The 13,889-nt window shown below is 42.6% G+C and overlaps 1 protein-coding gene across 2 annotated transcripts in view; it reads right to left on the bottom strand.

Annotated features, from left to right (window-relative positions):
* Nucleotides 1-13,248, bottom strand: part of LOC119845952 (ADP-ribosylation factor-like protein 8B) — a 50,807-nt gene extending 37,559 nt beyond the window's left edge. Inside the window, exons 1-2 of one of the 2 annotated variants that reach the window (XM_038378967.2) lie at nt 12,917-13,248; nt 4,813-4,893 (exon numbers count right to left, since the gene is read on the bottom strand). In XM_038378967.2, the coding sequence (XP_038234895.1) occupies nt 4,813-4,893; nt 12,917-13,039 (204 nt within the window). In that variant the 5' untranslated portion in view covers nt 13,040-13,248. The remainder of the gene's footprint in view (nt 1-4,812; nt 4,894-12,916) is intronic. The other variant, XM_038378976.2, reaches the window with a different exon arrangement.
* Nucleotides 13,249-13,889: the final 641 nt, after the last annotated feature.

Here is a 13,889-nt window from a genome sequence, read left to right as displayed (position 1 = left end):
TGTATCAAATACAAAAAATGAACTGTGATTGCTAATAAGGTGCTTGCCTGGCACATGCAATGCAATGCAAGTATTTTAGCTACAGTGACTGATATGAAGAATCTTGCAAAAAATTTCCTATCTGTATATTTTTTATAATGCAGTTTCTATGCAAAAGTAAAATGTTTTTTCCCTGTTCTTGTCCTCCATTTTCAGTCCAGACACATGACTTGGCACAGCAACCGCTGGGCATGTTCATCTGGGCACTTCCACGCTAACTGGGGATGGCAAGATCATGTAGCCAAAGGCTGAGTGTTACCAAGGGTGATGCTGACTGTGGGGCAGTAGAACCAGGTGGGACAAAACGGCTTGGCAGTTGCTACTTGGCTGTAGACATGAAGAAGGGGTGGAGGGGGGAGGGGAAGGTAAGGCGGAACCGTTTAAGCTGAGGGAAGTAATAGCTGGAAGTGCTGCATGACAGGTAGTCACATTGATGTGAAGTTATGGCTAGCCTTTAATTTATCCTAATGGTAGCATCCATAAAACCCCTGAAAACAACAAATACACAAGTCAGGGATGGGGGGATGACACAAAGTCAGTCTCCATGGTACACATTTAGAATAAAAAGCAGTATACCTGTTGTACACAGCTGAGGGCCCCTCAGCCACTATTTCCTCTTCCCAGTTCAGTTGCTATTTCCTCTGCTATGTCTGGATCCTAGGTCCCCCCAGAATAGTTTCTGGTAGTGTTTTTAGGCACCCCCCCCCCCGTTGGCTCTCTCTCTCTCTCTCCTCTGATTCATGGAGCTAGTGTTTTCTTTCTGATCCTCTTTGTCCCTTACCATTGCAATGAAACTAACCTTATAGCACTTTGGGCTGGTTGGAGGGATGAGTTCTGAGGATTTGGTCCAATTCTCCATAGACCAGACATATTTTCCAGGCTTATTACTATTGTCACAGGTCTTGTCATATAGGATCTTAAGCTCCTCTATCTTTTCTGAGTACTGCTTGCTGATCTAGGTAATGCTAGTCTTGGCTAGCTGCTCAGACAGCCCCACATGAAAGTTACTAAGTTTATCTGGCCATCAATCTCATCTGCACAAATTGCCACCAGTTCTTACATGTTTGCCTCAGACCACTAATAGGAAGGGCTGCTCTGAGTCATGCTATTGATAAAAGCAGAATGAAGTCTAGTACAACGTTGCTGAAAAGGTTGGTATCTGAGAAAATAGCATACAACAGAACAGCATGACAAGTACTTGTTTGTAAAGGTAAATGGCTCATTCAGTCTCTATCCCAACTCTGGGAAAGCTATGAAATTTAGGAGAACTGGACAGCAGAAATATTCTTCTTGGGCTACTCCCAATATCTATGTGAGCATTCCCACAGCATTTCCCAGTATAGAGTCGGATCATTCCCTTCTTTATAACTTGGGGAAGTTTGTTCTATAACTTGCCCAACATTTACCCTTCTTTCTAAAATATGAAGGAAAAAAACAGGCATTTTATTCCAAAAATATAGTATTTTGTATTTCTGAAATATTTTGAAATAGCACACGTTCCCTTGTGATTATGGCAGAATGTGGTTGTTGCTCAAGACTTTAAATAAGGAAGACTGTTCCCCATTTTGAGGACTAAATCGATTAAGATTTGTCATATCTTCAGAGAGAAATTTTTTGTTTCAAAGAGATTTGGCTAGTTTGGATTATATTCTGCAATTGTGTTCAGGTAATATACATGGTGGTATATATCCCCCAAAAAGCCACCCCTATGTTGAAAGAATGTTATTTAGGTTGCAAACTGAAACACTTGATATTTAGGAAATACCAGATTCCCATTGCCCATCCATATGCTGCACTAACAAAGACAGGGATCCTACAGAAAAATAGTTTGTGGTCATGCAATTTAAAGGCTGTATTATAAAGTTTATGCACAAGATGGCAGATTTAAGGTTTCACAGGCAACTGCAAAGCTCACATTTCCCAACTTTGAGTGCTGCTGTGTTTTGGTGTGGGCCCAGCCTTAGAATGTTCATGTTTATTTATTTGGCATGCTGTCAAAATTTTCCCCACAAGTGCAAACCACAGCAGAAAGATTGCGATATCTAAGTTTATATCTCAGCCAAAATTGAACAGAATTTCAAGGACCATTAAAAAAAAAGGGACATTTCTATAGCTTGAGAGCTTTCATTCTGCCTAATTTCAAAGGCCTTCTGCAAACAACAGATGTTAGATCTTCTCAAAAAAAGTTGGCAAGAATCTTTTATAATGCAATTGTTTAGGTAAAATAAATATACTGGGACCTAACAGCTTGCCCTATGATTATTCTACAAGCTAATAATTTTAAAAACTGAACGCAAAATATTAAAACATTGAAATGCAATGTTTAAGGTCTTATTTCCTATTTGTATAACTTTAATACTTAGAAAGAAAAGGAGTACTTGTGGCACCTTAGAGACTAACAAATTTATTAGAGCATAAGCTTTCGTGAGCTACAGCTCACTTCATCGGATGCATTCAGCTCACGAAAGCTTATGCTCTAATAAATTTGTTAGTCTCTAAGGTGCCACAAGTACTCCTTTTCTTTTTGCAAATACAGACTAGCACGGCTGCTACTCTGAAACCTTTAATACTTAGGAGTCCTAGTCATTGGCCAGGAACCCATTGTACTAGGTGCTGTACAAGCACAGAACTTGTCTACATGGGAAAGTTTTGACAGTTATACTGATACAGCTATACCAGTATAGCCCACTCATGTGGATACTCTTATTCTAGTGGAAGAGTGGCTTTTTTGGTTTAGATTAAACCCACCAAACTTAACCAAAAAAAAGGTACTCATACCAGAATAAGAGTGTACAGACAGGTTTTGGCAATTTAACAACTGTTTAAATTAATATCTTAGACTATTAAAAAAAAACAAAACAAAAACCCTCTCAAACTTTCCCAAGTAGGCAAGGCTTTCAACCAGGTGCAGGAATCCCACAAATCCAGAGGGAAGAGAGACAATTTCCAAGAAATGGAGGAGAAAGGATGAAGAAGAACAGAGAAGACAGGCCCAGAAAAAAAGGAGAAGTAGCAGATAACTGTTTACATATGAGACAGCACAGTAATTTCAATATATTCAATACTGCTCTAATCTAGATCAATTGGAGCCAAAAGAAATTCATTCAGTCCATTCTATAATTTTTGAACTTCTTCCATTTGAAGAGGTATGGAGGGAAGGCATTGGCATGGCGGAGACTTCCCAGTGACAAATAAAATAAGAATGTATTTATTGGAAAAAAGATGACATGTTTTGACCTGAAACATATAAAAAAAGAACACTGTCATTGTCAAATATAAAAAGAAGGGTAAACACCTTTAAAATCCCTCCTGGCCAGAGGAAAAACCCTTGCACCTGTAAAGGGTTAAGAAGGTAGGATAACCTCGCTGGCACCTGAGCACAATGACCAATGAGGAGACAAGATACTTTCAAAGCTGGAGTGGGGGGAGAAACAAAGGGTCTGAGTCTGTCTGTGTGTGATGCTTTTGCCGGGGACAGAACAGGAATGGAGTCTTAGAACTTAGTAAGTAATCTAGCTAGATACGCGTTAGATTATGATTTCTTTAAATGGTTGAAAAAATAAGCTGTGCTGAACAGAATGGATATTCCTGTCTGCGTGTCTTTTTGTAACTTAAGGTTTTGCCTAGAGGGATTCTCTATGTTTTGAATCTGATTACCCTGTAAGGTATTTACAATCCTGATTTTACAGAGGTGACCCTTTTTACTGTTTCTTCTATTAAAATTCTTCTGGTAAGAAATTGAATGCTTTTTTCATTGTTCTTAAGATCCAAGGGTTTGGGTCATTGGTCACCTATGCAAAGTGGTGAGGATTTTTTATCAAACCTTCCCCAGGAAGGGGGGTGCAAGGTTTTGAGTGAGGATTTTTGGGGGGAAAGACGTTTCCAAACAACGCTTTCTCAAAAATAAACCCGGTTAGACGTTTGGTGGTGGCAACGATAAAGTCCAAGGACAAAAGGTAAAATAGTTTGTACCTTGGGGAAGTTTTAACCTAAGCTGGTAAAAGTAAGCTTAGGAGGTTTTCATGCAAGTCCCCACATCTGTGCCCTAGAGTTCAGAGCGGGGAAGGAACCTTGACAGTCATCTTAGACACTTGTCTGCTTTTCACCTGTACTGATATTTTAACTGTAAGATTACTATATTTGAAAAAGATTGGAGAAAAAAATAATCATTTTCAGTTTAATTTGTGCATTGGACAGCTCTTCATATAGTCAGATTAACTACTTCCTTGTATTGTCAAGTAAATTTTTCCTGTTTTTCACACAGGAAGAGAGCACAAAGAAGATGATTAGTTCAAACATAAGAGTCATTGAAAAGTCACAAGAATTGAAAGAGATGCAGTGGCAGATGTAGAAAATAGTTTTAGCTTTCTTTTTTTAAATAGAAAGTTTTAAGTTTGTTTGATTACTTTAATAATGTGTTCTTCACTATGTAGGACTGTTTTCATAAAAGTGAACATATTTCTGTTGGTTTCTTGAAATAACTGACCACAGTGCATATTCAAAAGATTAAAAATAATAATAATAATAAATATATTATATATTATATAAATATAATAATAATAATAATAAAGATTATTAAAAACAATAGTCCATCCTATTATTTCACACGACAAAATTGAGAGCTGTCATCAATTATTCTAAGTGCAGCCATTTTCACCATGCTTACTAAATATTACACACACACACACACACACACACACGCTCTCCCCGTGCTAAAATATTTGGTTTTAATAGTTATTTCCTCTTTTGTATAATTCAAACAAGAACACTTACCTTTATGGTGACATTTCCTTTTGTTATTTTTCTCATATTGAAGCCTACTGTAGGAATCATATCTTCTGTGAACTGCCCTGACTAACCAAAAAAAAAAGTTATAATTAATATAACTAATTAAGAACTAATACATTCATCAATTGTAATCTAAATAATCTTTAATTTTCACAAGATAAATTGAGAATTATATAAATTATTTAAAATAATATGAACCAATGCTTCGATTAACACACTATCCTGCCATTGTGAGAAAACTGACTCATGTCTGGCCTCTTGTTCCTAGATCGATTATCCTGAGTAGTCAAAGAAATTCTCAACACACTTCATCTGGTTCCTTTAGCTAAACTGGGGGCAGCATTGTTGGATTACTATGAGGCCTTGACAACACTAGGATGTTTCTCCTAAAGTTCCTCACCACTGCTACCATAGGTTCAGCTCCACCAAAGGTAACAATGGTGAAAGTGGGTTGTGCTGCAGGGAATAACTGGTATTTTGAGTAGCTTGGTGTTGGAAGCACCATCTCCCCTTAGGTTCTTATTACTGCAATAAGTGGAGCTGAGTGAGTGATAATTTGGGAAATTTTAGGAAAATACTCTCTCATACACAAGGTTAAGGGAAGTCCTGTCCAGTGCCTCACAATTGAAATGACCATTGCTACAATAAAGGAACTTAGTTGTTTTTTTTTAAATCGCACTTTACCATAGTACCAAAGCACTAAAATAGACCATGAGAGCGCAGGCGGTGAAAAATGAGAACCTAAGTAGAGGACTCCTTATGCCCTCTCCACCCATCACCTCCAAAAATGTACCTTTAATAAATATAGTAGGCATTTTCTCCCACTAACAACATTACACTGGAGCTATTTTCTATGCCATTTGACAACTGACTGATTCCTAATGTTATCACTGGTCACACCAGGCTTGCTGCATCTTTCCCCTTCATTAACTGGGGTTAAGAGAATAAGATTCCATCGCTCTATCCTTTATCTACCAACTATGGTAAACCAGTGTTAATCTAGGGCTTGAAAAGTCACAAAATTTTCAATAAAGATCTGTTACTGTCACTTGATTTTTTTTTTTTAATGTTCTCTATCTTTCAGATTAAAACAACTTCTATTAGTTAGTTCCTTGGTTTGTTCAGGGTATATTGTTCCCAGGACACCAAACTTCTCTATAGAAAGTCTTATGGATAAATTTTCTCCTGTGCTTTGCCCCCATCCTTTGTTTCTGTATGTCCTCTCTCTCATTCTTTGCTTCATTCACTTTCTATAAATGCTTCCACATGCAAAAATCATCACTAAAACACAATTGTACCTGTGCTCCTATATAAAACCACATGCCTAGCAGCAACAGGAGCAGAAATTTGGAATGCCGATAAAATCAGACAAAGCCTAGTTAGTTTCAATCTTCTGGTAAAGACATTGGTCTAATTTGTTCAATATTATATGCTGAATAATTATTTTATGCTGAACTGACTTTCAAAGCGAGAAACCAGAAGAAATGTGATTATTCTTCAAATAGTGGAATCTTGGGGAAAAAACTAGAAAGTTATGCCAGGAATCCATTAAAAGCCATGATTTGGTTAATCCTAAGAAAGTAAGTCTTCCATTTTTATTAGCAAAGTATACATTAGACATATTAAATAGGAAGATGTACATAATAAAATAAAAGCCAAAACTGCCCTGGTTTGGAGACACAATGTATATATTGGGGTCCTCTGTCTCCTATTTAGATATCTGGTTATATCTTTGAGATACTTTTATTATGGTAGAAAGGAAACAGTTACAAGCTGGACATTATTTTTATAGTTCTCTTCTCCATATACAATCTTGGACTTTACAGCTGAAAGACTGGGGGGGGGGGGGGGGAGCAAGAGGAAAATTACTAATTGTTGCCCAATTAACATATAAAGAAAAGGAGTACTTGTGGCACCTTGGAGACTAAAATTTATTTGAGCATAAGCTTTCATGAGCTACAGTTAGTTTCTTATCAAGGAATCTGTTGTGATAAGATAATTTGTTTCAAGCACTGTAAGCTGCCTTGAAGTGAAAAGAATAAGTCTGATAAATAAATATAAATAAAATAAGTCTGGTAAATATTCAGGGGTGTGCAGTCACACATCCTTATTCTATATTTCAATAAAACAAACTACAATCTGAAGGAGACAAAAAACTTGATGTTTGAGGGTTTTGAAATGAATTTTTCATAGCTTCCAAAGCCAGAACCGACTATTGTGATCATCTAAACTAAGTGCCTGTGTTATACATGCTTACAAATATGGATTTATAAATGCTTTGGCATACTGAATTAAATACCTCCAAATATTGAGTTAACTATAAAAAGAAAAGGAGTACTTGTGGCACCTTAGAGACTAACAAATTTATTTGAGCATAAGCTTTTGTGAGCTACAGCTCACTTCATCGGATGCATTCATCCAGTGAAGTGAGCTGTAGCTCACGAAAGCTTATGCTCAAATAAATGTGTTAGTCTCCAAGGTGCCACAAGTACTCCTTTTCTTTTTGAGAATACAGACTAACACAGCTGCTACTCTGAAACCTGAGTTAACTATATGGACTATTTTCATTAACAGTCACTCTTACCATTAACAATGGCCTAGATTCTGCTCTGTTATACAGGCTCAAATCCAAAATAACTCCTTTACATACAATGGAATTTGTCTGGATTTACACTGGTAGACCAGGGCAAAATCTTGTCCAAGCTCTTCAGGGCAAGGACTGTCTCACAGTGTGTTTGTACATGGCTTAGCACAGTGGGACCCTGACAAGGATCTCTGAAGCTACTGCAATACAAACAACATCCTACCCCTGTGTTTTATGGTCCACCACAGTTTGAGTTTAATACACAAAGTCCTTTTTCATGATAGTTTCTCTTTTCCCACTCAACCTGTCCCCTCCCCCCGCCCACACACTTTCAATCCCCTCAGGTCTATTGTATTCAAGAATAATCCACTGTGAACCACTTATCATGGTCTGTTTACTTCAGAACTGGTTCCCAAACAACCTTTCTCTATCATGATACCTTATCTCCAACTTGAAGGACACAATACATGTGCTTTTCCATAGCTGCAATCTGTGCCCTTCCCCAAATCAGAAAACATGGTTAAAAGTGATTCATCTCATAACATTCTTCTTAGACTGCATCTGTGCTGGCAGAAATTAGACATGTAATTTTTCACTAGTGCATCTCCACTGATTATAGTAATGGCAGAAACTGTAGCATACACAGTACCACCATATTGTCTGGACCATTTTGTACCACCATATTGTCTAGCCCATTTTGAGTAGAATTATATAACATGACAACAAGAAGTTGAGGGTCCTGTCTGTGCTCCATTTCCAACATCGCTACCACTGGTTGAGCTGTGACGTAATGACTTATAGCCACAGTTTGCTAATGTAAATGCAGCCCAAGACCAAAACTTGTTCTCCTCTAACCTACAGCAGGTTAAGAGTTTGTGCTAGTCCCAGTGTAACTGCACAGAGCACCATAAACACACTGCTAGTGGGAAGTGAACTCCTTGTAAATCATTAAGCGCTAGCACCCGCACTTATTACACTGGTGCTGTTGTCTTATTATAAGACAATTTCCATTTTTGCCATGGTTGCAAGCGGCAAGATGATTTATTGTTTGCTAAGCAAGAACTCCCAAAGGCACAGCAAGCCCTTGCGAGCAGAATGAGACTAGATTAACAGCAGCACTGCTGAGGCCCATAACATCAGATCACCTGAATGCCAGATATGTTAGCAAACTGCCTTTTACAATCTGAACTGCAGACCTCCGTTTCTATTTGCTGACTGATGGTCTTCCCCACAACATACCCTCCCAGTGGCCCCACTGCTAGCCTCACTCTCCAATACCTGCCTGCTTCTCCATCTTTTTCCCCTTCTATCCTGCTTCCTTCCTCCTCCGATCTCACCCCCGCTGTCATTTCCCTTCATCGCACCTTGGTCCCCATATTATAAAGTAAAACAAGAAACAAATGTGGACTGAAGTTGTGTGCCTACCACCACCCCAATCACTTCCTTATATGTTGTATCCCTTCCTCACATGCTTCCTCTGTTTTCTGTCTTCTTAAACTGCCATCTTTTCAGGGTAGGGACTGACTCGTCAAGTGTCTATATGGGTGATACTGCAACATTAGTAGTAACTGTCAAGGCTGATTCCCCACTCTGGCACTTTGAGTGCAGAAGGTGGGGGCCCACAAGGATTCTAAATATTAATACTGGCCACTCCACGCTGGTATTAAACTCCCAAGGTTCCAGCTTTTCTCTGACCTTGGATTGGTAGATGTTGCCACCACCCAAGTGCAGAACCCCTTTGAGAGCCCAGGAAGGCGCACTTGGGAATTCTTTCCTGTGAGGGTACCCTCAAGCCCTTTCACCCATCCTCTGGGGGAAGAGATGAGAAAGAAAACAAAGGAAATCAGCTGTTGCCAACAGCTAATTCAACAACATATGCACAAACCTCTTAAGACACACAAAAAAAAGCCAATCCTGTTCTTAAAAATGGTAAATTTTATTAAAAACAAAAAGAAAGAAAATATATCTGGAACTTAGACTACTGCTAGAATTAAAAAGAGCAAATATAATAATTAAGCATCAAGAATGGTTTTCTTAAGGTCCATCTTAAAGATTAGAAGCAAAACAAAAGCATTTGGGGGTTAGCACAGAGAAGTCCACGAGTTAATAAGAAATAAAAGAAATAACTCTAATCGCATCTTCCTAGACATTCCCTGATTTACTTACATATCTGGGGTTCAGATAAGTAGTTCTAGATATGATCTGATGATTTTCCATATCTGGCTTAAAGCTTCTTATAGCATTGCTGCTATGCGTCTCCTCTCTCCGGAGAACAGATAGACAAAGGGAAAGTTTTTTTCCCCCCCCCCAATTTTAAAAAGTTCTAACCCTCCCATTGGCTCTTTTGGTCAAGTGCCCACTCATTTTCCTTTACCTATGCATGCAGTCAGACTTTTTAACCATTTACAGATAAAGCAAGTAGAGAACAGCTACCAAGAGGGATTCTATAGTTAACTGGCAGGCTGCGTGTCAACAAAAGGGAGCTACCCCCCTCTCATTTATCACAGTAACAATGACAGGCAAAATGGAGACAATGGGATCCATTGGGAAGCCCAAAGGAAAGATTAACTTTGAGTAACAATGGATAAATAGATAAGATAGATAGTTTAGCTGATCAGTATACACTGACAGGTAGGGCTGGTCGACATTTTCCATCAGAAAATGCTGATTTGATGGAATCAAAATGTTCCATGCGAATGTGTCAAGTCCATTGAAACTTTCAAAAGAAATCAGGCAGAATGGCAACCCAGCTGGTCAACTCTTAAGTGCCCTCAAAGCTGCACAGCAGCTTATTAAGCGCCGCGCAGGTGCTCAGGGCTGCAGTGGGGAGAGATGCCTTTCCCTGCCAGCCCCAACCCAGCCCAGCCCAGCCCAGCCCCGGACCTGCCATGGCCAGGGGAAGAGGCATCCCTCCCCTAGCCCTGGCCTGGACCTGCCACAGCCAGGGGAAAGGAGCCTATCCCACAGCCCCAGCACAGGTGATGCTGCAGGGAGAGAGAACTGGGAGGAGTCCTCTCTCCCCACTGGTTTCAGAGTAGCAGCCATGTTAGTCTGTATTCGCAAAAAGAAAAGGAGGACTTGTGGCACCTTAGAGACTAACGAATTTATTTGAGCATAAGCTTTCGTGAGCTACAGCTCACTTCACTTCATCCGATGAAGTGAGCTGTAGCTCACGAAAGCTTATGCTCAAATAAATTTGTTAGTCTCTAAGGTGCCACAAGTCCTCCTTTTCTTTTCTCTCCCCACTGTAGCCCTGAGGCAGCCTGCACCCCAAACTCCTCAGTCCTGGGCCCATACCAGAGCTCACACCCCCAGCTGGAGCCCTCATTCCCCCCCAACCCCAACCCTCTGCCCCAGCCCTGAAACAGTCATCCTTGGCTCCACCCCAGAGTCCTCACCCCCCACACACATCCCAACCCTCTGCCCCAGCCCTGAGCCCCCTACCACACTCCAAAGCCCTTGGCCCCACCCCTGCCATATGAATTTTGTTATGTGCACCAATATGGAGGTGATGTGTCACACATCACTTTTATATTAGTGCACATAACAAAATTCATTCCGCACACGTGTGGGGAAAAATTAAGAGGGAACACTGGTCAGCTCCTCAGATCACTACCTGCTGGCCAGCTTGCCTATTACCTAGCTCCTTGGCTGCCATGACATAGTAGTAAAAATCTTTCAATCTTTATATTCCATTACAATCAACAAGACTTTTATGTAATGTTATAAAGTCAAAACTAAATGTTTGGACACAGTCAAAATAAAATGTCATTTGGATTCTTCCAAAATGAACTTACAGAATTTTGCTCCAATGAACATTTTGAAAAAAATATTGTTACATTCCTATTCTACATACATTTTGGAATTTCCTACAAAATAGGTATTCCATGTTCCAAACAGCTCTAACATTCAATGTGCATCTTTTTGGCGCCAGGGAAGCAAATCTTTAGCAAGGACTTGGATGTGAAAAGTGGTGGCTTGACAAACTGATATGAAGTGGGCATTCTAAGCACAGGGACAGAATGGAAAAGGGCAAGTAAATGGAAACGAGAAGAGGAGATGAACAGGGCATTAAGGGTAGCATCATGTGAGGACGACACAATAATACTTCAGATCAGACACACAAGCTGATGAAAACCTATTGAAAGTAAGGTGAAAAAAGTTTAAAACTTGATGTGATGGATGATCAGTGGGAGTCACTGAAGGGATTCAGTGAAGGTGGTGATAAAGTCTCAATGACAGACTAGAACATTATTTTATCAGATGCATTTTGGCTAGATAGGCGGTGTTGATGTGAGGATTTATATAAACAAAACACTTTTATTGTAGAAAAAGTGACTTTGTATAATGTACAAATATCCTTTGCCTGGGGGATTCAGAGCGAGATAGATGAACCTGATAATCAAAAAGCTATTTTCTCATTTCTAATCTACTTTAAACTCACATCGGTTGTTGGTGTGAAATTAAAGTGGTTGCAAAATGGTCACTGTCCCATGGTTCTTCCCATCCCCCACTCGCTACGGAGATCTTATGACAGGATGAGGACTTCACCACAGGCAATAACCCTCTCTCGTGAGGGCATGGGGAGGTGAGCAGGAGGAAAGAGAAGTGCCAGACATTCAGCTACAAGGCACTAGAAATCCTAACAAATTTGCTAGTTACCATCTGCTTTCCAGCCTCAAATACAAACCATGTTCCCCCCCATATACGACTACAGGGATTCTCAAGATTTTTCCTTCTGGAGCCCCCTCCCCCAACATGCTATAAAAACTTCAAGGCCAAGCTATGCCACAACTGTTTTTCTGCATATAAACGCCAGGGCCGGCCTTAGGGGGTAGCAAGGAGGGCAACTGCCTGGGGCCCCACACTACAGGGGAAACCGCAAAGCTGAGTTGCTCAGACTTCAGCTTCAGCCTGGGGCCGTGGGACTTGGGGCCCCGAGTTGCAATACCGGGGGGCAGGGCTTCGGCTTTCTATCCTGGGCCCTAGCAAGTCTAATGCCAGCCACGCTTGGCAGACCTGAAACCTGCTCGCCTCCCCCCCCCCCCGGGATCCCAGACCCCAAACCACTGTACTACTACACACCGTCCCAAGGGCGACTCCCAAGGGGGGAAACCAACCACAGGCAAGGTTCATCCAGCAGGCAGGGCTGGGGGCCTGCTGCATCCAAACCCAGGGACAGACCGCCTCCATTTCCCCTAAAGAGAGACAATCCCAGACACGGCCCCCTCGCAGCAGATAGGGTCCCCCTGCCCCCTTAAAGAGACACACCCCCCCCCCCAACCCCAGTGACAGGGTACCAGACATAGACCCCCCCCCGCCTCCTTAAAGAGACACACCACCCCCACCCATCCAGACAGAGCTCCCCCGCCTGCCCCCCAGACACCCTCCCCTCTCATTAAAGGCACAGCCACAAGACAGAGCCCCCGCTCCCCGGAGGGCCAGCGCCATGGCCCCCTTCCCCCGACAACCACGCCGCGGGGAGGCCGTGGCCGGGCGCCGTACCGCCAGCACGGTGAGCAGGGTGGTCTTGCCCGAGTACTGCAGCCCCACCAGGGTGAGCTCCATCTCCTCCTTCCAGAACAGCGAGCGCAGCCACTCCAGCAGCCGGGCCACCAGCGCCAGCATCCCGGCCAGCGCCCCCGTCCCGCCTCCCAACTCTGGCGGCCCTGCGGGCTCGGCGGCGCGGGAGACAGCGCCGGAGCCGGAGCAGCTGAGCGGGCAGACGCACGTGATCCCAGCCACCGCCCTTCTCCCCCCCGGCTGCCGCTGGCTGAGTCGCCGCAGACTGGGCGGGGCTCGGGACGGCGCGGCCGGGCGGGTCTCAGCGGCACGTGGGCTGCGGGAAAGGGGGGGGGGGATGAGCCAGGGGGTGATAGGCTGGGTCTCCGCGGGGGTGTCGTTGAGGAGCGGTGGGGGGTCACATGAGGGCTGGCAGGATGGGTCCTGGGGGGAAGGAGGGGGGTCATTGAGCGGTGGGGTGTACATGAGGGGGTCATAGGGTGGGTGTCTCTGAGGGGCTGGGGGGGGTCACATGAGGGGTGATAGCGCGGGCCCCTTCAAGGTAGGGTTGCCACGTTTCGCTGGAGGTATTCCTGGAGGTTTCATCACATGACATAATCATTAATTAAAAATTAGTCTTTAACTCCTGGAGACTCCAGAACAAACCTGAAGGGTTGGCAACCCTACTTCACGGGGTCTATTACTGAAGGGCGGGTGGTGGGGTGGGCTGTGGTCACATAAGGAGCGAAAGAGTGGATCCTTATGGGATGGGCCCTGACAAAGAGGCGGGGATCATGTGGGGGCCATAGGGTGGGTCCTCGCAAGGGGGCCACCGAGGGGTAGGGGAATCGTGAGGGTTGACAAGGTGGGTCCTCATAGAGGATCACTGCGGGGCAAGGCACTGGCTCTGTGTAGCGCTATTGTGCAACAGAAGCAAATTAGTTCATGGGGGTTTTTGGCACTAGCCTAGTTCTTG

Source organism: Dermochelys coriacea, chromosome 1, assembly GCF_009764565.3.
Source record: "Dermochelys coriacea isolate rDerCor1 chromosome 1, rDerCor1.pri.v4, whole genome shotgun sequence".
NCBI classification, from domain to species: Eukaryota; Metazoa; Chordata; order Testudines; family Dermochelyidae; genus Dermochelys; species Dermochelys coriacea.
The sequence above is the reverse complement of the archived record's forward strand: the minus strand, read 5'-3'. Positions and strand labels throughout refer to the sequence as shown.